The following is a 24,690-nucleotide window of genomic DNA, read 5'->3' on the forward strand; positions in this document are numbered from 1 at the left end:
ATTAGTGGATTAATTAAATCTTATTTGACTTGATTTTTTTCTTTTAAGATTTATTTATTTATGCTTACAAGAACTGGGGTATAGGCCAGAGATGTGTGTTGGGGGATGACAGGATTCACCAGAAACAGAGTGGGAAGCAGAACAGGTGGAGCAGTGAAATACACTGCTGAGGGAGCAGTAGGTGAGACAGGAGAGGTCTGCTGTACCATGTGGGTCACCTCCCTGGCCAGGGATTGAACTTGTGCTGTAGTGGCTGAAGATAGCTTCATAGTGCTGTGCTTTAACCCATTGCACCACTAGGAAAGGCCCAAAGGTGGGATTGTTAACTGCAAATACTATGATCTCTACATGAAAGTTCAAAGGACTCCTCCTCTTTAGGTGGAAGTGTGTTGGGTTGGGGTTGGGGGGGGGGGCTAAAACCATTTCCTTTATTGTCCAACAGAATTTATTCAGATTCAGGAACGTAGCCCTTTCTTGACAGTGTCAAGATGTGTCATTTAGAAATAAACAAAATCAAAATTGATTTAACAGTTAGCAGAGTCACTGCCTGAGAACATTTCTTAGTAGGCACTGTCTTGCTGACAAATAACAAGAGTTAGCATGTGATGCATGCTCTCATAATATCACCAGTCATTTAGCCCAAAAGAGAATACAATTTCCTGTGTCCAAACCATCTCAGCTGACTGATAAACTCTAGCACCTTCCAAACAGTATTATCTCCCCTGTATCTGACAAAGGCTTTTTATCAAAGAACTTTAAGAAGACTTTATATTCCAGTAAGGAGAATAATCACATTTTCATCATATCTGTAAGAATTGGAAATGACTAAACATGTTCTCTCAAGCACTATATAAATTGCCTATCTTACATCCTATTTTTTAGTCTATTTGTATTTTTAGTCTGTTGTAACACAGGCACATGCAAAAATGTACTTAGTCTTTTTTCAGCTTTCTAGTTATATAATTCATGAATCTTCAAGGTTGCTTTTATTATATATCAGTGCTGTTCTAGAGACTCTGCAGTCTAATTCTATACTAAAGCACAGTGTTATAGCATACCTCAGAACACTGATGGAGATAAACCACTACAGAAAATGGTATCTATAATTATTTGAGGTTCTTTAGGATATTAGTATTACTTTTATTAGACTAGAATTTGATTCTGCACTTGTCATTCAGAGGACAGTACTACACTGATAAGCACATATATACCTGCATATGTATGTGGTTATGTATATGTGAAACAAGGTCACATATTTAATGTTTTTGCCAAAAAAAAGGGTAATACTTTTCCTGTGAAAACTTCAATGTTTTTAGCAAATGATATCTTACTAGTCATATTTTACAATTACATAACCCAGTTAGGATGTATAAATCTCAACATGGGTAGGAAAAATTCAGGGATTTCATGGGATTGAAAATGTGCTTCTTCTTTGCAAAAGTATATGGGGATGTGCAGAAGTCCAGCTGACATATCTTACTGGACATTTATTCATTTTCTCTGCCATATGACCATCCTTGCAAGAGTTTCAGGTTACAAAAATGATTAACCCATGATTCTAGTTGTTTTAAAACACCTCGAGTAGAGCATTGTGAACTGATTTTAAAATAGAATTGTAATTAGCCTTTTCAGATGAATATGTGGGCCTTCACTTAGTCATTCAAATGAGGGTGATAGAGCAATTGCATTGTAACTATAGGTTTCTAATAGATAAAAACATATCATAATATATATGTAAATGTCTTATCCAAAATCCATAGCTTTTGTAGCTTACAAATTGCATTTGAGTTATACATTTAGTTCCCACTATTTTCTGGATCCTTTAGGTGTGTTTTGAGAGCTCCATTTACAGTTAATGGAAGGGAAGTGAAAAGAAGTTGTGTCCTTCCACTCATAGAAACAGCTGGGGAATGCTTGACTTGGGGCCCCCAGCCCACTGCTCACTATTCCTCGTTAGCTGGGGTGTAGACTGCTTGACCATTATCGTAGGACTCACTTTCAAGCAATATTGAGTCTTCAGTGCAAGGGAAACCCCACTTGATTAGATCTATTAAGATTCATTGGCAGACTCAAAGTTACCAATGTAATGAATTAAAAGCTTTAGAGCTATTGCTTTTAAATGTGTATTCCTTGCTAAATGGAAATGCACAGGCTAATCTTGTCTTGATTCTCCTTGTGAATCCTTGGAGTTTAACAAACAGGTGTCCTTTTTGTTCTTGGAACATGCCTGGCTCATTCTGATCTCAGGGTCTTTGCAAATCTCCTTCTGCCCTGGACATTCATCTCACAGTCAGTGGCTTGGGCTCTTTATCTGTTCTCAATGCAAATTTTAACTACTGACTATAGAATTGAAATTATAAGTGGGGAGGGTCTTTGCAGATTTCCTTCTGCCCTGGACATTCATCTCACAGTCAGTAGCTTGGACTCTTTATCTGTTCTCAATGCAAATTTCAACTACGACTGTAGAATTGAAATTATAAGTGGGGAAGAAGAGAAGAAAGAGCATACCAGAAAGGGGATGCAGTGAACTGTGGTGGATGCTATGGTTTTGGGTGTGGTGTGATGACATACACCTAAAGGGTATGGTTCAGAGAAATCTATATAGAGGTAGACATTGATATTTCACCCTGCTCCTTGGGTGAGGATGACTTGCAAAATTAGATTAGTTTCTCCTTTCTAAAATTTGTTTTATATTAGAAGCAGTAGATGGTTTCCTGGGAGTGGGGGTGGGGGGCAATGAAAACTATATATACATGTGTAGCATATATTATTATAAACCAATGTTATCTCAATAAAAAAATGTGATGTCCCACCTAAAACAACCCTGTGTTAAATCCCCATATTGAGAGATAAAATTAATTATTAAATTATTATCTCCTACCATCTTTCTTCACAAGGATATAGCCACTTCAGTTCTACATTTATAGTGCCTGTCACTGTGACTGACACACAGAAGGAGTTCAGTAAGAATGAAGTAGTCATTATTTCTTGTCTGTATATGTTTATAATACGTGGTTATAGTGCTTGACTGAATATATTTTGTTTTATCATGAATACTGAAGGATTGGTCTAGCTCTCAAATTCATTTGGGTGCAAACTCAACTTCTTTTCCTTCTATTCATAGGATTATACCTTGACAATGTACTTTCAGCAAGCATGGAGGGATAAGCGGCTGTCCTATAACGTAATACCTTTAAACCTGACTCTGGACAATCGAGTGGCAGACCAGCTCTGGGTGCCAGATACCTACTTTCTGAATGACAAGAAGTCTTTCGTGCACGGGGTGACGGTCAAGAACCGCATGATCCGCCTGCATCCGGATGGGACAGTCCTGTATGGCCTCAGGTCTGTAATTTTATTTCAAAACATAAGCTTTCCTGAATGAAGCAGTCATTGGTTTATCACTGGAGGGAAATGATGTGCTATCTACCTCTTCAGTTCTGCTGCTAAGCACTTAAACCTCCTGTCCAGTGGGCAGTGGAGAGCTTAGGTGAGCATGACAAAGGAACTTACCCCCAGTTAAGTCTGAGTTTTTTCTGAATTATCTTCTCATATCAGCGACCAGTCCTAAAGCTGCTTTCCCTAAGGAACAGGGATGAACAATATCAAAATAGCTGATACAAATGGCATCCTTATAATGGAAGAAAAGATGATTGCCACATATTTGTTGTCACCTCATGTTTATTAAGAATGAATTTACACTAGTGAATGTATTATGTCAGGAACAGTTGGGGTGCTCTGCTCCTTGGGTGAGGATGACTTGAAAAATTAGAGGAGTTTCTTCTTTCTAAAGTTTGTTTTATAATAGAAGCAGTAGATGGTTTCCTGGAGGGGGGGGGGGAATAATGAAAAAAGATGCCTGCCTGACTGGAAAACAGTATTATAGAAAGAATTCTGCTGCTTGATAAAGGAAAAGAGACTCTAAATTCTGAAGTGTTCAATTGCCTCTGGTCTTTTCTGTCTTATGGAAATAGATGGCTATCCTTGTCATGAGAATAATGATAATGAAAGGGTACTCTGTATATGTGGTTGAACACTTGTTAGGGGTCAGACATTGAGCTAAGTGTATTCCACTCATTAGTATAGTTAATTATAATTCAGAAGTTAGTCACTGTTGTGATCTTTTTTGTCAAAGGAAGAAACGGAGGCTGATGGAACTGGCCTAAGGTCATACAGACATTAAACTGTGAAAATGGGATTTAAATTATGTTCCAAGTTCAGAGTCAAGTGCTTCACCTCTATACTAGGAGTCTTCTCACACACATGTTTTTTGTACCTGTTCTATCTGCAGCTCATTTTCATATGGTATATCCCATGAATCAGACTTATACATTGCCTGGGAAACTTGCTTCTTTGTTGATCACATCTGTAGAGAAAATGGCAGTTGACTATTGAGAAGGGAGAGAGGGGCTAGATAAGGTAGAGTATGTATTTGTACGTGGTTTTAGCCACAACAAGATGTGAAGAGATGAATCAGACACAGTTCCTGCATATAGATATATCTCAGGAAGTGGGGAAAGAGGACACAGAAAATAAGCTGACTGGCCAAGTCTGAAAGGAGCTTGAGTGGTGGGCTTCAAATTGCTACTGGAGAGAACTGTGGTGTCACATACAGAGTGCTAAACTTCCTACAAAGACCTTGATTTGAGAACGGCCATGTGGGCTGGAGAGGGGATAGGAAATGCAAAGTCAAAATTTTTAATAAGAATTAGTAACAGATCCTGAAAAGACAGAAGGAGACATAGAAATACACTCCCCGCTAGGCAGTGAATTAAGTGAGAGGACCATCTATATCAAGCTCTGGCTCCAGACTGGCCCTACGGCCTTTTTACTCAGAAGTGACTTGTGCTGTGTGGCATTTTGAGGCACAGGTTAATGTCATTGTCAACAACTTGGTAGTGACAAGGTCATTAGTCTCAATGAGGGACACTAAAAGGCAGCAATAGAAACCTATACTGAAAAAACTTTAAACAGTGAAGCACTGACCGAGAACTCAGATAGAAAAAGGCCTCGAGCTGAAGGAGCTCCCTTCCTAGAATCCGCAAAGATTGGCAGGAATGAGGTGGCAGGAGGGGACCTCATGATTCACCAGATCTAAATAAGTTTCTCTTCCTAGGTTTTCTTCAGTGCAATACTTAGGCAGTAAAAACATATTACAGACAAAGTGGTATGCAAGATGTCAGTGCTGTTGAATTTAATTGTGGATAGATAGGTGCATGTTGTGTTATCATTTCAGTCGGTCTGCATGTTTGAAATTCTTCATGCTAAAATTTGTAAAAGAAAAAAAAAATGTGATGCTCCAGAAGCCTAGGAATCTCTTGTTCTGTTCTCTAGGAAATAGCTCTCAAGACTTAAAAGTCTACAGCCCAGGAATGCTATTTCTGATCTCTTGGCAGTTGAGACTCATCCATACTTTCTGTTGCTGTGTCTGAAAATGAGGTCATCTATTCTGAGTAATGTGAAGCTCTGGCAGTGGGATCCGTGACCACAGACCAGGGAGCCATTGCCAGAGAGAGAGGGATCTGTGACCACAGACAGTGGTATCCATGACCACAGACACAATCTAACCCATAACCCACAGAGGATGACTCGGGCTCATTCTCCAGCACCAGCCCATTGCTTCTGACCATACACAGCCAGCCTTTCTGTCTGCATGTGCTGGTTTTGAATAGTAGGAGGTTAAAGATAGCACCCAGCTACTCATTAAGCTTCCATAAAGTTACAGTGGCCTTGGAAAGTTCAGAAAATGGAGCTTGAGATTTAGAAATACAGAACATATTTTAAGCTAAGTTTTTACTGTTTTGATTCTGATTTGTTTTTGGCTTCCCCATCACTAAGCACACAGATTAGCAATTTACTATCAGTCACTCTGTTGCTCTTCAGGTTGATAATTATCAGGAAACAGTTCTAATGCTGTGCAGGTATATAAATATACACAAATAGGCAAGAGAACCGAGTTCCTTAACAAAATATAATGACAATGGAAATCAGATTTTAGTTTGAACTTTAGATATGGTCTTCTCCAGGTTTTAATTTCCACCTATATAAAAAGGGAAGATAAATTAGGTGATATTAATTTTAATTTTTACAACCCAGTCACCCTTTAAATCAATGATCAATGAACCCCAAAACAAATTATAATCTAATAGACTAGAAAAATGAAATTATATGTCAGGCATACATAGTACCTATTCATGCATACTAAGTACTTGAAATTACTTAATATTTAATAAATGAAGGGATACTGGAGACAGTGGATAAGTAATCAGAAGAGAACTTTGAGTGCCTGCTCAGTAATTCCATGTTACAGTGCTTTATCCCAGTTATCTTTCCATGATGCTGTGAAGTGAGACATGAGTCCCTCTGTCTATAATGACAAGAGTGGGAGGGAGATAGTGGATCTAAGTGAATGGGGAAGGATTTGACCACGTATATCTGGAGTAAAATAAGGGGTGTGATTAAAAAAAACTTATAGGATTGTCAAGTAGAGCTAGTTACTCCCAGTTGTTCTGTCTGGCAGTCTTAGATAAAGAGTTAGGTGATGGGCTTGGGACCCAACTGGCCTTAAAGATCACCCTATAGAACAAGCCCAGGACCTCATTTGGTGCATGCACTTGGTGGCTTCCATATAATCACGTGTTGTGTTGGAGGGTTTCTCTGAAACCAAAACTTTCCTTTTTTTTTTTCATTGTGCTCAATCACACATCTATTTTCTCAACTTTTTCTTAAAAATCTCAAGGAAAAAATAAGGAAAGTTATGAATAACACTTTTTTCCTAGGCTTTATGTGCAGATAGCGACTAAAGAATACCGAAACCCTTAAGCATAGGTTATCTCCTTTATTCTTGGCTGGTTGTTAGTGCAGTTAAACAAAGTTGATCATAAATCAAACCCCTGTCTTTTATGATACACTGGAGATTCATGTCAGGAGATATTCTTTTTCTTCCTCCTTATTTTTTTTATTAATTTGTATACATACTTATGTTAGTGTTCATTTTAAAATAATGTTTACTTCCCCCCCCTCCTAGGAGATATTCTTTCAAGGGGAAAATATTTTCTTTGGCATTCAATTGACAAGGCAGAAGGATCCCTAGCAATTTATAAAGCAAATATATCTAACAGATCAACTATATTTGTTCCAAAATGAAATTGGCCCAGTCAAATCATTTTCAGAACATTTCAAGTAGAAATGATGGAAAAATACAGATTTTCTGGTAATGAAACCAGCTAAAGCATTTGCAGGTAAAAACAGATTTATAAATACAGACTGTTACTTAGGAGACATTTGTTAGTTTTCAAAAGCTAATGAATATTTACACTGGGCAAACAATCAGGAAACCTGCATTCTAGTTTACTATTAGTGGTTCTTATAATTACTCATCTTAATGATTTCTAACCTTTATAATAGCTTGCAAAATCTCATCTACAGTGATTTTGCTAATGCATAGCATATATACTGTTAGACCTTCCACTAGTCTTTTTATCATGACATTTTAGTGCCTCAGCAATTGCATAGTCTGAAAAAAAATTCCTCTGATTAATTAAATAATTAAGAAATCAAAAACAGATTCATTATATTCAGGTGTATAAGAAAATTAAATTATCAATTGATGACTTTTTTAGCATAACAATTTGCATTTTATTAAAATTTAGAAACTAAACCTGAATTGGACTTCGTATTACTTATACCATCATTATGTGATAGCTTTATATTACATTTTTTAAAAGCTACAATAAGCACAATTAAAACACTTTTCTAATATTAGCTGATAGTTATCATTTAAAGTTATAAATGTTTTTATAATATTCACTATAAAATATTGAAAATAGAGTTACCCTTGATCCTAATTTGCAGAGGTAATCACAACCTGCACTTTGCTTTGTGTTCTTCCAGGTATTTTTCTAGAGAAAGTGATATAGGTAATTTTTCATAAAAAGGCTCACATAGCACATACTATTTTGTGATCTCATTTTTTCTATAATAATCAATGTATCATAAATATGCTTTGTCATGCTCTCACCATCTTTCTTTCACCATTGTAGGGCATAGTTGGGATAATTTTCTTTATCCAATGTCGGATATAGGGATTTGCTAAATATGTATCTCTTTATATAAAATATGTTTACATAAAACAACATTTTAGTGACAGGTAAAACTATTGGTAGCACGACTTACAATATAATGTATGTTGTTGTAATTTGTAGTCACACTGAATCATGTCTCAGAGATGTACTGAGACCGATTTTATGAGGACAGGTCTTATGGAAAGAAAGGCAATCTTACACTGTCAGTGGTCACTGACCCATCTAAAAATAGCTGTCTTTGATGTAAGGGAGGTCCTTGACTGTCTGGGCCTACACACCTCCCCTAGGTAGCATTAGATCAGAAACATGTCACTTCTGATTAAAGGTTCACATTCTTAAAGAAAGATCCAGCAGGAAGCAGAAGGCAATTTAACTGCCTCCTGCTATGTATGTTCTGTCATTGGGAAAATGGCAAAGGATAATGTTAGCCTGTAATGAATTTAGACAGGTAGTGTTTTATTGACTTTATCTTCCTACTCTTCTCCTAAAGTTTCATCACAGCGAGTAACTATCCCACACCAAAATGTTGATTAGCAAATTTTAATATGACAATTTTTAACTTGAAATTTCCCAGTTGGTTTAATTCATCTTTATGGAAATGTTGAGTAAACATGTTTTGTCCAGCAGAGCAGAGTTTTTATTGAGAGTACTGGTCCTCCTGATTTTGTGACCTTATTTTAAGGTCATGCTATTCTTCATAGGCTTGTGACTATATATACATACAGCAAAGCTACATTTACATACATTCCTATGGAACTATTGGCACATATCTGATTGGGTATTGAAAACACTGTCATTGTGGAGAGTAGCCAGATCCTCAGTTTATTTTTTTTATTTTTTTTTTAAAGATTTATTTATTTATTCATACAGAACTGGGGTACAGGCCAGAGGCTCAGGGGCGGTGAGAGGCTCAGGCAGAGACAGAGTGGGGAGCAGAACAGGCAGATTGACGAAGTACACTGCTGAGGGGAGCAGCGGGCGGGTCAGGAGAGGTCTGGCTCGCCATGTGGTCTCCTCCGGGGCAGGAGGCAGGCGGGAATCGAACTCATGCGGAAGTGGCTTCAGATTCTCAGTGCTGTGCTTTAACCCGCTGCGCCACCAGGGAGGGCCGATCCTCAGTTTATTTTATTTCATCTTATGCTACTTTATGTGAATAAACTACTTCCAAGTGGATGATTTAAATTGCTGTGCATATCTATTGTGGATATGAGTTTATTTGCTTATAAATATGTTTATACCTATTGATAGACATATCCGTTTGTATATGCATGCATGTATATGTATGCATCTAGGTGTATATAAAGAAGAATATGTGTGTTCTACGCAGATATATATATGCATACATATGGATGCAAATGTGTGTGTACATACTTAGCTACAAATTAATATATATGTCATTTTATACCTATAAACAGATACACACACACAAGCATATATACAAAAGCAAAAATTTTACAAGTATGCACTTGTCTTCATTTGATCTTTGTGTTAATACTGAACAACAGCCAAAGGGACAGCCATAAATCAAACCTTGAAGCAATGCACATTGTCTTCAGTGTCCATTTAAATATGAGTCTAATCACATTTGTAATGCCTTTTACAACACAGTGATTTCATAAAAGTAGCGAATTTTTGCTTGGAAAATACCGAGTTAGACTAGCTAGTCTCTTTAATGAGTTCACTCAGATAGATTTTTAATTAGAGAAAGGCCTCTTGAAAGCAAATATAAATGAACACTGGCATAATGAGAAGAAAGTGGTAGTGGGGTAATAGTACTGGTGATGACATTTTTTTGAGAACTTTGTGTATGCAAAGCCTTGAAAATTCATGGAACATGAAACTCTCCTGTGAAGCAGGCTACATTTTTTTCCATTTTATAGTTGAAGAAACAGAGGCTTTGGGGAAGTAAATAACTTGCTAGTGAGTTCCAGGGATCAGAATTGAACTCAGAGCCCATGTCAGTCATCTGAAAGTCTGAGACAATGAAGTCTGTCCAGGTAGGTAGATGCAAAAGGCTCTTAGTGAAAGCAACTATTAAAAATGTTGGTGTAAAAACAGTAGAGAACACTCAGTTTTCAAGGTGGCTATAAAGAATGCCTAAAGGAAAAAAAAAAAAAAAAAGGTATATGATGCGGGGGTGGGTGGGAGGAACCAGAGGACTCACCAGGGACAGGGTGAGGAGAACAGATATACTGAAATATACTGCTTAGGGGAGCATAAGGGTTGACAGGAGAAGTCTGCTGCACCCTAAATAGATTAACTCCCTGGCTGGAGATTGAACTCAGGTCAAAGTGGTGATAGCATGATAGTGCTGAGACTTAACACCTGTGCCACCAGGGAGACCCTATAAAGAACTAATGTCACTATCCCCCTAAATAATTGCATAGCCATTATTCACAAATAGATGAGTAGGCTCTGAGTCTTTAACCTATGCCCTGATTTTGGCTAACCTTTCTTATTCCCATACATAGAAAATGTATAGAATATTCCTGAGTTATGACTTAGTATCACTTCAACTCTTCATCTTGAAATGGTTCCTACCTTTTCTCAATAACCCAGTGCAAGAAAAAGCAGTGGACATTATAGCTTGAGGTCTAGAGACTTGTAAACTCTTCAATTTCCAAACTATATATCATGGTTTGCAGCTTCAACAGGATTACAGTCTAAGGAAAAACAATCACTGTAAGGTTAGATTAAGTCTCAGTTTAACTAACCAAATATGTGAAAGTTTAGTGGAAGCCTGGAGACCACAGTGTTCTGTGGCTTTCAGAAACTTCAGAGGTACTTCTTCCATGACTTCTAGCCAGATTGAAGTAACTTGGTTTTATACCACATCATTCAGGAGGCAATTGCCCAAAGAAATACTACATTTTCTTTCATATGGAGGACTTAAAACATTCTGTCTTTGAGATTCTTGATCCTAACTCTAGAATCAAAGCTGGTCTAATATGGCAGGACAGTATCGAACTGCATTAGCCATGCTTCTAACCACCAGTCAACTGGCAAAGTACCTTTGTCTACTAGACTATTGGGGAAAGTCCCAGTGTACACTAGAGAAAAGCTCTATTTTCTAGAACATATTAAAAAGATTTGATTTTCAGACTTCTGCCCCATGAGGAGAAAAAAGATGGCAGGAGATAAAAAAATTATCCAAACTATGGAAATTATATCCAAACATTTTTCGTTAAAGATTAAAGAACAGTGGCCCTCCCTGGTGGCGCAGCGGGTTGAAGCTAAAGCCACTTCCGCATGAGTTCGATCCCCGCCTGCCCCCGGAGGAGACCACATGGCGTGGCAGACCTCTCCTGACCGGCCCGCTGCTCCCCTCAGCAGTGTACTTCGTAGATCTGCCTGTTCTGCTCCCCACTCTGTCTCTGGTGAAGTCTCTCACTGCCCCTGAGTCTCTGGCCTGTACCCCAGTTCTGTATGTACAAATAAATAAATCTTTAAAAAAAAAAAAAGATTAAAGAACAGTAAAAGGATAATTACCTGATTTGCTAAATAGGAGTAAGGGAAGATTCTAGTCCCTCCTTATCTCATTATTCCAGAGGTCACAATAAAGTAAGCATTCCCTTTGGAAAGCAGAAGATAGGCTAATAACACAACTCACAGTCACCATAGTATGAAATATTGTTGGTGGCTTGGTTGCACCCAGCTCTTGGGACCCCGAGGAATGCACCACCGCTGTGCTACCATGGCAACAGATGGTTGAACCGATAAGGTGGACGCAGATTTGTGGTCATCCTACCTAACAGCCTGAGGCGCCATAAAGGCAGTGAGGGAGCGCCGACACCTGCGCCATAGGGAGTGCAGGCGTCTGGCAGTTGCCGGCTGAGGTGTGATAAGAGAAATTCCTCACTTCCCCCATACCTCCTTCTCAGTAAATCTCCACTCTTCTCCTCCAAACTCCCACCCTTACTGCCTAATGATATATAAAGGGGGTCATGGACAATAAAGAGAGAGACTCCTGGATGAAGAACCTTGGTGTCCTGTGTTTTCTTTAACCTCATCGTCCCTCGCCGGACTCGGCTCCGATTAGCCGGACGCGGCAATTAGCCGGACGCGGCAATTATGAGACGCAGTTTCACGTCTCAGAAGCAACTCACTACTTGCATTCATATGAACAGAATAAAAGGCAACTAAATGCTAACTGACCAAAAATTGTTGGAGAAAGATGCTCATACCATGCTGGATTATTCTCACTAGCCATAATCAAGAAAAATAATTAAGCCTTTATATTCCAGCATTCGTGAGATTGACTGGAAGCTGCTGAAAAAGACTAGGATAAAGCCCAAAGCTGCTTCTGCTATCAGGAACCTAGGATGCCTCCCTGCATTTTACATCATTGTGTTGCAGGACATCATGTACGCTGCCCACTGAGAAGCAGGAGTGCACATGTCAGGAGCGTGGGCGGGTGTTTGGCTGCCTTATTCCTTCCTCTGTCACTCACTTGCTGTGCTCCCTTATCTGAGATTCAACTCCATCACCAGCAAAATACTACCTGTAAGATTATTGAGAGGATTAGTTGGATGAATAATTACAAAACATTTAGTGATGTATTTGGCATACATTAAGTTACTTGTAAGGTGGTTTTGCTTTTATTAAGATTGCTCCATGGTCTGACTGACCTGTTTTGTGATCGCCTGTCATGAGTGGCATGGATATTTGGCCAGAGCATGGAATGACAGGGGTAAATCCTTAGTGGTTACCAACGCTATACCAGGTGCTGGGAAGACACATAGGCCAATGAGGCAGCCCAAATCTGCATCTCAAAGCCTGGAGGTTAGTGGAGGATGAAGATGTGTAACAGAGTGGGAGAGAGAAAGGATAGATTAGTGGGTAAGAAGCACATTCTAGTTTCTTTTTACAGACTTTGTTTTTTTCCAAGAAATTACCTAACAATTCTAAATTAAATTCCTATAACTTAAATGATAGCATTTAAGTATGATAACAATTAACTAACGTGACTCTTTCAGCACCCCCAGCACACAGTAGGTACCTAATAAAGAGCTTATTTTTTATTAAATTCACTTATTTATTTTCTTACATCATTGTTCATTTTTGTACAGTATTTGATTTTGCCCAGTACTTCTTCCACCACCACCATACCCCCTGTGATCTCTCTCCAGAGTACCGGTTGCTCTTCCCCTCCCTGTTTTGACCTCCTTTTCCTTCCCTCCCCTAATTTTTTGTGTTAAATCTATGATAAGCCTGCAAGTTTGTTTTTTCCTGACCCTTTGTTCAGTTTCTCTATATTCCACATATAAGTGAATCATACAATATTTGTCTTTTTCTTCTTGACTTATTTTGCTTAGTATAATCTTTTCCATCTCATTCCATGTTGCTGCAAATGGCATGAATGTATCCCTTTCGATTGCTGAGTAGTGTTCCATGGTGTAGATACTCACATCTTTTTAATCTATTTATCTATTTTGGAGCATTTGGGCTTTTTCCATAGCTTAGCTATTGTGTTTCCTCTTTCACATAACTGTATTTTGTTTTCACAAACAAGTGTACCCACTTTCTTTCCATTAGAATATAAGCACCCAAGGATCAGGGACACTGATGATTTCTTACTGGGTCCCCACCTCAAACAGTGCCTGTCTGCAAAGAGTCATTGGAATGTAATTGTTGTATGAATGTTGATGAATGAGCCTTTGTTTGCCATTTCACCACAGCGCTGCTCTGTGGACCAGAGAAATGGCCCAGGGTCTCTGCAGGGTTTATCTTATGGTTCTATCTCAGTGCAGGTGGCAAAGGTCCAGTAGTCAGCAATGTTTTTAAGTGGTAGATCTGCATACTGAATGAAACACTGGAGTGGAGGGAGAAGCTTCAAATCAAATGGTTAGCATTTTTAGAAAACTATTATGTTTGAATGTGGTAAAAAAAAAAATCTGTCCCACTTACCTTTCCTCTTATGAGCCAAGAAAAGAATCAGCAGTTGCCATGAATTTGGCACCCTGTATTATGAATAAAATGTAAATATGTGGTGACTGTGGAGGGGTTCCCAATTGGCACTGTGTTTGTTGATATTTCTTTATCATTTGCAATCAGTGCAGTATTTTAAGAGACACACAGTGATGTGAAGGTGGAGAGAATTGCATCAAGGTGGAATGTAGGTGACCCACATTAGCCTCTATCACACAATGAGTCAATGAGAAAGCATTTTCAAATGAGAGCTGGCGCTTTTCAGACATATGCCTCTGAAAATTCATTATAGTTGAGTTCAAGGGGGAATGTTCTTTTTATTCATGATCACCAAGTGCTTTATGAGTAGAAATGTGGCTTGCTTCCCATTGATTGCAGGGCATAGCTACTGTAGTCTTTGTTTAGCACAAAGTCTCTTCTGTTATTAGGACTTGTGTGTACTTCATTGTGGGTGTGTGTGCATGCACATGAGTGAACACACATGGTTTCTGCTTGTGCTATGAGGTAAAGAAAGGAGCTGGAAGAAGTGAAGGAAGACTACTATGTGTGGAGAAAGGAAACACATTTGCTTGCAGAGATATTTTTCCCAGGTCATAAGTAAGTAGTCTGGGTCATTTGTCTGGAATGCTTGGTTGAGTTTGTTTTGGCATGTGAAATATAAAGGATACAGCAGTGCATCTCTGTCCAACTGAGTGTTTGTAGTGTGATCGTGAAAACTGTTTACTACTTGAGCATATGGCTGATCTGTGTATTCACTGCTGACTGATGCTATTCCCTAAGGATTAATTCTAGAGCCTTTGTAAACTGCTTCCACTTACAGCCAGTCATTATGCGCTAGTGAGAAGAGGTTGGTGAGATCATTCTCAAGTAGGAAAAATGTGTGCAACTACCTGAGTAGCTGGGGTTGGGGAATAGCATGCAGAGAAAGAACACAGGGCAGCATGAACACAGGAGTGAAAATAACTTCTCTAAAATTCTAGACATAAGAAAGCGTATTTCTCTGAGGACCATTTCTCTGTTGCTCATTCTTTCTGTTTCTCTTCTCTCACTCTTTCTCTTTCCTTCTCTTCTCTTTCCCTTTCCTTCCTCTTTCTTCCCCCCCCCCTAGTCCTCACTCCCCTTCCTTTCTTTTAGCAAGGATATGTTTTTTTATTTATCTACACAATACATTAGTTATAGAGAATTGGCAAGTAAAGAGTTAAAAATATCAAATGTTAGAAGAAGAAATATCTTCGGAGATAGCTATGCTAAATTAGGCAAAGTTTGTCTCTGTATTCTTTGACTTTTTTTTTTTCCCATAAAATTGTGGTTATGTTTTATCGCCATTTTATAATACCTACAAATATTTTCCTGTCTGTAAAAGTAATAAAGTATTATTTGCACGTTATTTTTTATCTGGGAATGCTAAATTTTTTCCATATAAATTAGTAATCATAATCATCTTTTCAGAACCAAAATATAAGCTTCTAAATCATATCAAGCAGGGATAATCTACTTTTAGGTAGCTGAAGACATTTATAATATTGATTATTAAACTTCCAATTTGGGAAAATTTAAGACTCTAAAGTCACCTAAAAGGCTGATTTAAGTCTGTATAAACACAGAAAGCGTTAGTTCTAATGTTTGTTTGATTTCAAAATCTAAAACACGTTAGATCAAGAAGCAACTATATTCCTGGCTGGCTTTTCCTTTGTTATTTTGTGCTTTTCAATTAATGCCTGGTCTGTGGTCTTTTCCATTTTAAGTGAATTGCTTGTCTCAATTTCATCTTTTGCAGTATTTTAAATAGTATAAATTCAAATTACTGTTGTTTAGTGACAACCTTATATAGTTGTAAAAAGTTGTTTTGTTCTTACAAGTTTTCATTTTGTATAGGCACATGTAGAAAAGGGTGTACAATATCCTTAGCACCAAATTCAGAAAAATCATTAGTCACTGACTACTAAGATCTGCTGGGACTGAGGAACATTTCTCCCATGTTCTGGGTGTTATGAATTATTTCAGACACAGCTTAACTCAGGAGGCTGTCAGGGAAAGGCTTAGCTGTGTAGACTGTACACACTTCAAACCAGGTCCTGATCATGTGTACATTCCTTTTATCAAACATGACCTTACAGTGCTTGAGAATATGGCTTTTGATTCCTCCTTTCTTTTTCCCATTGCTCTAGGTAACAGAGAACTGATAGAATCAGAAGGGATTTGGGGACACCAGACTTTCCGCTTACCACCATCTGCATGAACAGATGGGGAAGCATGTCACAGGGCTGGAGGGGGACTCCAAGATCAAAAAAAGAGAAGAGACATGCTTTGCAATTTGATGGCAGGGCAGAGCAGATGGGTGTCAGTGTCTGGGAATTCTTGGTGATCTCACCTAAAAGATGGTCACAGAGAGTCTGTCATCTGTGGTATCCAGGGGCCCCTAGATAGAAATGCCCTGTGTGTGCCACAGATGTCATAACCAGCCCTGGGAATGGGCACACATCTCCATATATCTGTCTGTGTGATGGGAGGAGCCTGTTGGTACTCTACAGGAAAATTCCTCACAGTGGGTAATCAGGGTGTGATATCTTCTGAATTTTCCATGTGGCCACTGATCAGCAAAATGACTGCCTTTGTGTACAGATGCTAGAAGATTCTCCATAAGAAGACTGTATGTACCATAAGACATACATGCTCCAAGTGGGTCCAGTACATACTCTTTAACTAATCGTATTTTATTTGCTCCATGTGACTTTTTTTAGACCATTCATTCATTGGCTTATGTGTTTATTTGAATGATTGCTTATTAAGTATTTTGTGTCAGACCCACTGTATTAAATGCTTTGTATGCATCTACTCCAAGAAATAGGCATTTTGTTTTATTATTTTAAGATTTTATTTATTTTTACATAGAACAACTGGGGTACGGTAGGGAGTGAGGATTCTCCAGAGACAGAGTGGGGAGCAGAACAGGCAGACCTACTGAAATACACTGCTGAGGGGAGCAGTGGGTAAGACAAGAGAGGTCTGCTGTGACATGTGGGTCAGCTCCCTGGTCAGGGATCGAACTGGTACGACAGTGGCTGCTGAAAGCTTCATAGCGCTGACACTTTACCCCTTGCTCCACCAGGGAGGCTCCAAGATAGGTATTTTAAACAAGAAAGTGAATGCCAGCGATGTTAGACAATTAGCCAAGTCACAGTTGATGATGATAGTGTTAAATATTGGATCCCAGTTTACTTGACTCCTGATGTGGTTGGAATTTTTTCTTTATTGCTCCCCTTTACCTTTTAATTCAAACATGATTTATGATAATTTATTAAAAATCAGTCATTGGGCCCTCCCTTGTGGCGCAGTGGGTTAAAACAAGCACTAAGAAGCTAAAGCCACTTAGCATGAGTTTAATCCCCACCCTAGAGGTGACCCACATGGCGTGGCAGACCTCTCCTGAGCCGCCCCTGCTCCTCTCAGCAGTGTACTTTGACAGTCCGCCTATTCTGCTCCCCACTCTTTCTCTGGTGAATCCTCTCACCACCCCGAACCTCTGGCCTGCACCCCAGCTCTGTATGCATAAGTAAATCTTTTAAATAATCAGTCATATTTGAAGATATGTAAGGGTTTAATAATTTACTCTATTAGCTACAGCTCCTATGTTATAGGAAGAAAATCTCACAAATTTAAATTTCAACCATATATTTTGTAGATAAGGGATATTGCTTTAAGATAATCCAATTGAGCATGTCCGAGCTCCATCCATGGGCTATATTGACAAAATCTGCTGCATCTTGATTGGCTTTGTTGCAAATCATGTGTTTGCAAAGTAATGAGGCACTTGGAAGTATCAAAAATTATCTGGTCCTCTTTCAATCATCTTGTATAGTTGTATTCAAGAAATGTTATTTCTCTTCCCTCTCTTAGATTCTGTTAATAAAAGTTTGGCATATGTTTTCTGGTTACCTAAATAATGCATAGAATAATTTCCATAGAAAATTGGGAAGACAAAATCATAAAATGTATCAAATGTTAAAAGGAAGATTACTTTTCAGAGATAACTATCACTACCAGGTTAAGTAGTTCCCTTTGCATGCCTCGAGTATTTTTTCACATAAAACAGTTATTCTGTTATATGCCCATTTTATGATTTCTTTATTTACTTAATATTATGTAGTGAGTGTTCCTTCATTTTTTTCTACTGTATTTTTAAAACACTATAATCTATCGTATTTGTGGGTAATACTATATGTTGTCAATCCTCTATTTTGGAAAATTTAGGTGGATTTCATTGCTTTCATTTACTCTCTTATGTTAGTTTTTTTCTTTAAAAAGTGTCTTTTATTGATATAATACTGGTTTACAACACGATATGTAATTTAGAGGTATAATTCACCCCTCTTCAGAGAATTTTTCATTTTTAATCATATTTTTTCTCTATTTAATGGATTTTAAAAATAATTGTGTATACTTGTCATAGGCAAAGTGCAGTGCAACTTTTATGAAGAGAAACTGAGTCGAATGCATGAGTACTTTTAGGTTCTCAAGGAATAGTATAACATCTGTATAGTTGCACTCTGTGGCAGTAATAGCAAATAAGCTCTAATTCATCTTGGGGATGGGACATGTCTATTGGTCAAACTAGATCAGTTAATATGGAGAGAAATCTGTGCTGCCCTTGGGGTAATGACTGATAACCAACCAGATTTCTAGTATCCTCTTGTAAAGTCATCTGATTTCACTGGCCACTGTTGCCTACTTTGTAAGGTGGTTATAAAACTCTATCTGCTTCCAGAACATATCACTACCTGAGCACCTTGTTCCTTTCATATGAAGTTTAGAAAACAGTTTTCTAAGTAATTAATTTGAGGTGTGTTTGTGCACACATGCACAGGTGTGTGTGGGGGTGTGTATTGAGAGCAAAGAGTAATTTGTAAACTGACACCTAAGTGTTAACCACGTGGAATAGAGTGTGGGGAAGTGCAGAGGAAAGAGGATTCCAGGTAAAGGAAACAGCATGTAAGAGAAATAGCAGCAAAGGACTAAGGGTAAGTTAATACATTTCAGAAGACTTGACAATGGACTGGGAGGTAGGGACCTAAGTGGGATCAGCTGGAGAAGAAAGAAAGGTTTATCATTGGCAATATTTGAGATTTTGGATATTATTTAAGACAAAGAAAGCCGTTGAGAATTTTAATCAGGAGTGGACAATCTAATTCTCATTTATGCATCCTTTTTATGACTAGAGAAAACAACTTATGTTTTTCAAGTCAGAATTTGATTGCAAGTTTTTTGTACTGAAATGTTGCTTACAAATATTGAGTGATAAAATTATAAATGTAAGCATTTTAATGGTATAATGTTAAATTTGTCTTGTTCCAAGGGAAATCAGGGTGCCACTTCTAACCCGAATCCAAGCTGTATTTCCTAATATTCAGTAAATCCTTCCATTGGGGGATTCTTCATTGTAAAATATCATACTACAATATAAATACATAGAAAAAGGTGGTTGAGATGTTTCAGTAACAGTTTTCTCATACTAACTAAATGTCAACATTTGTACAGAGACTCAGTATATATATATATATGTGTGTGTGTGTGTATGTGTATGTATTATTTATTTATGCATACAGAACTGAGGTATAGGCCAGAGACTCAGGAGCAGTGAGAGGATTCACCAGAGAGAGAGTGGGGAGGAGAACAGGCTGACAGAGGAATTACACTGCTGAGGGGAGCAGCGGGTGGGTCAGGAAAGGTCTGCCATGTCACTTGGGTCACCTCCAGGGCAGGGATCAAATTCATGCTGAAGTGGCTTTAGCTTCTTAGTGCTGTGCTTTATTGCCAGCTGTGCCACCAGGGAGGGCCCACTCAGTATACACTTTAAGGAAACCTTAAATAGAAAATATAATCTGATTTTCATAAAATACTAAACAAATGAATAATATTTTATTTAAACTTAGAGACAGATAAATTACTATTTTATAAGTACCTTTTCAGTATTTGAATATTAGTAGAGATATATCGTGCAGGGACTTCTAATAAAAAATAATCTAGGGCCCTCCCTGGTGGTGCAGTGGGTTAAAGCACAGCACTAAGAAGCTAAAACCACTTAAGCATGAGTTTGAGCCCTGCCTCAGAGATGACCCACATGGTATGGCAGACCTCTCCTGCCCACTGCTCCCCTCAGCAGTGTATGTCACAGATCTGCCTGTTCTGCTCCCCAATACGTCTAGGAGTTATCACCAGTGCTATCACCTCTCTGGCCTGAGTTCTATCCCCAGCCAGGGAGCTAACCGATATCGGGCAGCAGATCTCTAACCCACTTCTCTCCTCAACAGTGTGTTTCAGTAGGCCCACCTGTTCCGCTCCCCACTCTTTCTCTGGCGAATTCTCTCACCTCTTGCACCTCTTGTCTACAAACCAGTCATTCTATACAAAAAAAATTTTTTAAAAAAGGAAATAACCTATTTCATAATCATAAGAAATTATAACTAGGAAAAAATTTAATAATATTGATAAGTGCTTAATTGGTAAATTATTAAGAATTGATAGGAAGTGGATAATTAAGGAATGATGAGCAAAATAATGTCGTTACCTTGTGGTCAAAGGCAGTATCTATGAAAGAATTGTTGAAAATTCTGTTATAATTTGATAACTGATTTTTGCTTTAATAGTTTGGGTGTTTAATAATGTATTTATCTATCAGCAAGAAATGCTTGATAGTTCTACCTGAAGAAGTTATTACATATATGTGCATGACCTCGGTGAGTATATAGTCTTATTTTCCAACTTCTGTTGTGTCTTCCTCCAAATTACTGTACATAGAATAAGTCCCTGTGAGGATCCTCATTAGAACCACTGGTACAGAAGTCAGATGATATTTCTACCCTGACCCAATAAATGTGAATATAATGGTGAACCCCCCTCCCCCCCCCAGAAAAAAAAAACATGCAAAATAGAACACACCTTCATATTCACTTAATATGAAGTCCATTAGCCAGGAAAACTAATCTAAAGAAAGAGATGTCAGGAAGTAGTTTACGTTGAGATCTATAGGGAGGACTTTCTCAGGTGTAGAAGTCATCACATTTTCATCAAGATGCTGTGCTCAGGTGTGTTTCCCCAGATTTAGCTAACTATATGGTTATTATGCACTGTGTAGTTTTCTGGTGAGATGTTTCCATAAATGCTTTAAAAAGGTTCACATTCAATAAAAAGTTAAAGTATGTATCATTTTGAACAAACACAATTAAATCATAAAAAGACCTAGACATCCTGCTGCAGAATTGAGCCTACCAGAGGGGAAGGATGGAAGTGGGAGCAAACGGAGGAGCAGCTGAGTGGCTATGGGAAAGATATATGGACGCTTTGACAGTGTAAATATGGTGTGGTGACATTTGAAAAGGTGTGAACCTGTACCCCTAAATCTTACAGTGCTATAAGCTAGTGTTAATCAGTAAAAAATAAATTTAACAAAAGTTTGCCCCCTTTTGTAGATTTAATAACATATGACTGAATTAGCTTGTAGACAGCATGCAAATGACTCTTGGAATGCCAGGTGCCTGTCACAGTCCCTCTCTGTGAGATCTGTTGAAGGCACTGCATTTAACCTTAGTTGATTGTTCATTGCACTCATGACTCATGCATGTATCCATTTGACTTGCTAAAGAGTCATTTCACTCAAAAATGGAATAGGCTCTTCAGTATAAATTGGGTTCATCTCATTCCTGCGGACTCAGATTCACATGGGAAAGATCAGTGTTTGTATCAGTACATCCAAAAGCTTGTTATGATTCACCCTTGGACTTCTGGTGTCAGTCATGGGGCAGAGCAGTGTCTGTGAGCCAGGAGCACAAAGTCAGATGTCTGCCAGGACTATGTGGTTACTGAGAGGGGACAATCTGGGCAGGAGCACCTTCCCTGGGGAAGGTGGGTCCCTGATGGGTCTTGTCCTCCTTACAGGCAGCCAAACTCACATGTGCTGAACATGGCATTAGTTGTCGGTAAAGGTCAACCTATGGTCTAGTAGTTAACCGCTCCAAAGTATTCATCTCTGTATTATGCGCTCACTTCTAAGAGCACAAGACCCAATCCTTCAGATAAATAAAGCACTTCCAAAAATTGTGTTGAACATTTCGTAATTCACAAATACCAATCTTATAAGTGTGGGTACCTCAATATTTACTGAAATAAAATATTACCCTAATTATGTTAAAATATAAAATATTATTTTTGACCATTGGAAAAACTGAAAAATCACTTTACGACAATATGAATGTTGGATATTTATTTTTAAATTAATCTGAGACAGGAAGTGCTGTATTTCTCATTGCTGTGCAACTTTAAAAATCCTTTTTTCAAAAAGGTGTATAAAGGCTGTGTGAAATTCCATTCCAAAAGAGGTAAAAAGACTTCTGTTTATTGTTAAGGTGTTTGCCTAAATAGTTTTGTTCATTATTTTCTCATCGTTAGGACCAAGACATAAGGTATAGTTAGTGTGTTTTGTTTGTCATAGTTTTAAGATGGAATACTTCTGCCAGTTATGTAAAAGGAAGGCATAAACAGGAATTTGTTTTTCTGGACTTGAAATAAATTATACTGCTTTTAAAACAAAAACCATCATACAATGCATGTGTTAAAAATGTTAATTGCGTTTTTTTTGCAATAGTATTTTTGATTGTTCCCATATTTCTTTTTTTTTTCTTTTTGAAAATTATCCTGTCATTTCCCTCTTGACCTCATTCATAGTCTTAAAATAGATGATAGTAGTGATAATAAGCACATTTACCATGCAGTGAGCCCACAGGATGCGAAAGTGAAGACACTATGTGCTTCTTACACATCATATTGTTTATTTTTCAATGGCATGGCTGTCAAGTAAGCATCTTATCTGCATTTCACAGGAAAGGAAACTGAGAGAGAATTTAAAACTTGCCCCAATGTTATAGAGCTGGAATCATCAGGTCCAGATTTAAATCCAGAATTATCTCCAAATATCCAAACTCTTTTCCAAAATTGCAAATTCAATCAATGTCTTTTGGAATCATAACTTTAAATTCAGAACTTTCTTGTTCAATTGTAAATCTTGTTTATTTCCCCAATTCATCAATTTTCTGGAAAAAAAATATACTAACTCAGCTCATTTCCTCTGTGAAAACTGACTTTAATTTAATGTATTGCATTATAAAATTAATCTCAGTAACCATATGTATTACACATCCTTCCTTACTTCTGCTTTAACATGGCCTGAATTTTTCACCAACCCATATTACATGAATGGTATTGTCACTTATTAGTATCTTAATTAACTATTATCATTGCTGAGCTTTTAATCATACTTTCCAGGAAATTTCACCATAAATTATTATACCATAAAACCCATTTCTAATCCTTAAGTCCTTTCCTGACTTTCTAAAAGAAATGTTTTAATAACCAAGACTCATGACATTATCACACAAGTGGAATGAGAGCATGTTACCATGTTACCTAATTCTGTATCACTCTCAGCAACTCTGTGCTGAGCATCATTAGTTCCATTTTAAAGACAGACAGACTGACCTCATCAAGTGATCTCTGGAGCAACTGTAAGCACTGGTATTTGTGCCCAACTCCAAATGCTCAAATGGTATGTTCTTTTTCTTTGTTGCACTTATAGCAATAAAACAGAATGCTTATACTTGCTTCTTAAGCATTATTTTGGCCTGTTATCATTTGTTATATTGTTTACATTGAATACAAAAAAAAATAAAAATTTAAAACTGGTATTAATAAAATGAAGGTGGCAGACAAATCTGGGGCTATCCTAGCCCACACCTGTGTTCATGCTGCTTCCTACAGTAAATTCTTAACCTCCAGCAGTGCTCTTTAGTTTAACTTCAGATACAGTTACTGCTGGTTCTGATCCCAACCTGATTCTGATTTGCTCTCTGTTAATTAAGGTGAATCACTTAATGTCTCACTGACTTGATCTCCTCATTTATAAAATGACAGATTAAAGACTGTTTGCCATCAGCCCTCAGGATAGATTCAATTCGTGAAAGCATTTTATTTGACCAACACTTTTGAGATTTAGAACAGTAAAATATAGATTAATATGTAATTTCCTAATTGTCTTTTCATAAAAAACAAAAAAAATCTAAATCTTGCAAATACTGGGTGTTAATTCCCACATGATAATGATCAGCTAAAACTGAGTAATTGGTACCTTGTTCATATGTTGTGTTTTTTTTCAGTTAATCACAGTCTCCACCCCTATTGTCTTTTATTGAGGTCACTCTTGATACTCCAGAATATAATGTTTATAATTGAACCCTCTAGGCATCTATATCAGATTTAAGTATCTCATGTTAGCCCTTTAATTCATATTCTGTCATACTACGCTCTGCAAATTTTCAATGAGTAAAATATAAACTTGTTAGTCTAGAATTTAAGGTCAACCAAAGTTGGTCATCTTCCAATCTTTCATTGAGTATAAATCTCAGCAAACACTCATTATTCAAATAACTACCCACTTTTCTTATATGTCCTGGAACTTAGCCTGAGGATATTGCTGCATGCTCACTGGAAAATCCTCCCAACTAACAAAATATCATCCATCCTTCATCACTTAAATGATAATTTCCTCTGCTACCATGGCTTTAACTTCATATCAACTTCCTTGTTTCTATTCTTATATTACAACTATCTAACATATATGACCAATCATAAT

General features: G+C 37.7%; 1 protein-coding gene across 2 annotated transcripts in view; it reads left to right on the top strand.

Moving 5' to 3' along the window:
- Window positions 1–3,126: 3,126 nt before the first annotated feature.
- Window positions 3,127–24,690, top strand: part of LOC101624732 (gamma-aminobutyric acid receptor subunit beta-2) — a 141,527-nt gene continuing 119,963 nt past the window's right edge. The window contains exon 1 of one of the 2 annotated variants that reach the window (XM_012730187.1): window positions 3,127–3,345. In XM_012730187.1, the coding sequence (XP_012585641.1) occupies window positions 3,140–3,345 (206 nt within the window). In that variant the 5' untranslated portion in view covers window positions 3,127–3,139. Of the gene's footprint in view, window positions 3,346–14,562; window positions 14,610–24,690 lie in introns of those variants that run through there. The other variant, XM_012730188.1, reaches the window with a different exon arrangement.

The sequence above is a fragment of the Condylura cristata genome, unplaced genomic scaffold (assembly GCF_000260355.1).
Source record: "Condylura cristata isolate star-nosed mole 26May11 unplaced genomic scaffold, ConCri1.0 scaffold00026, whole genome shotgun sequence".
NCBI lineage: Eukaryota > Metazoa > Chordata > Mammalia > Eulipotyphla > Talpidae > Condylura > Condylura cristata.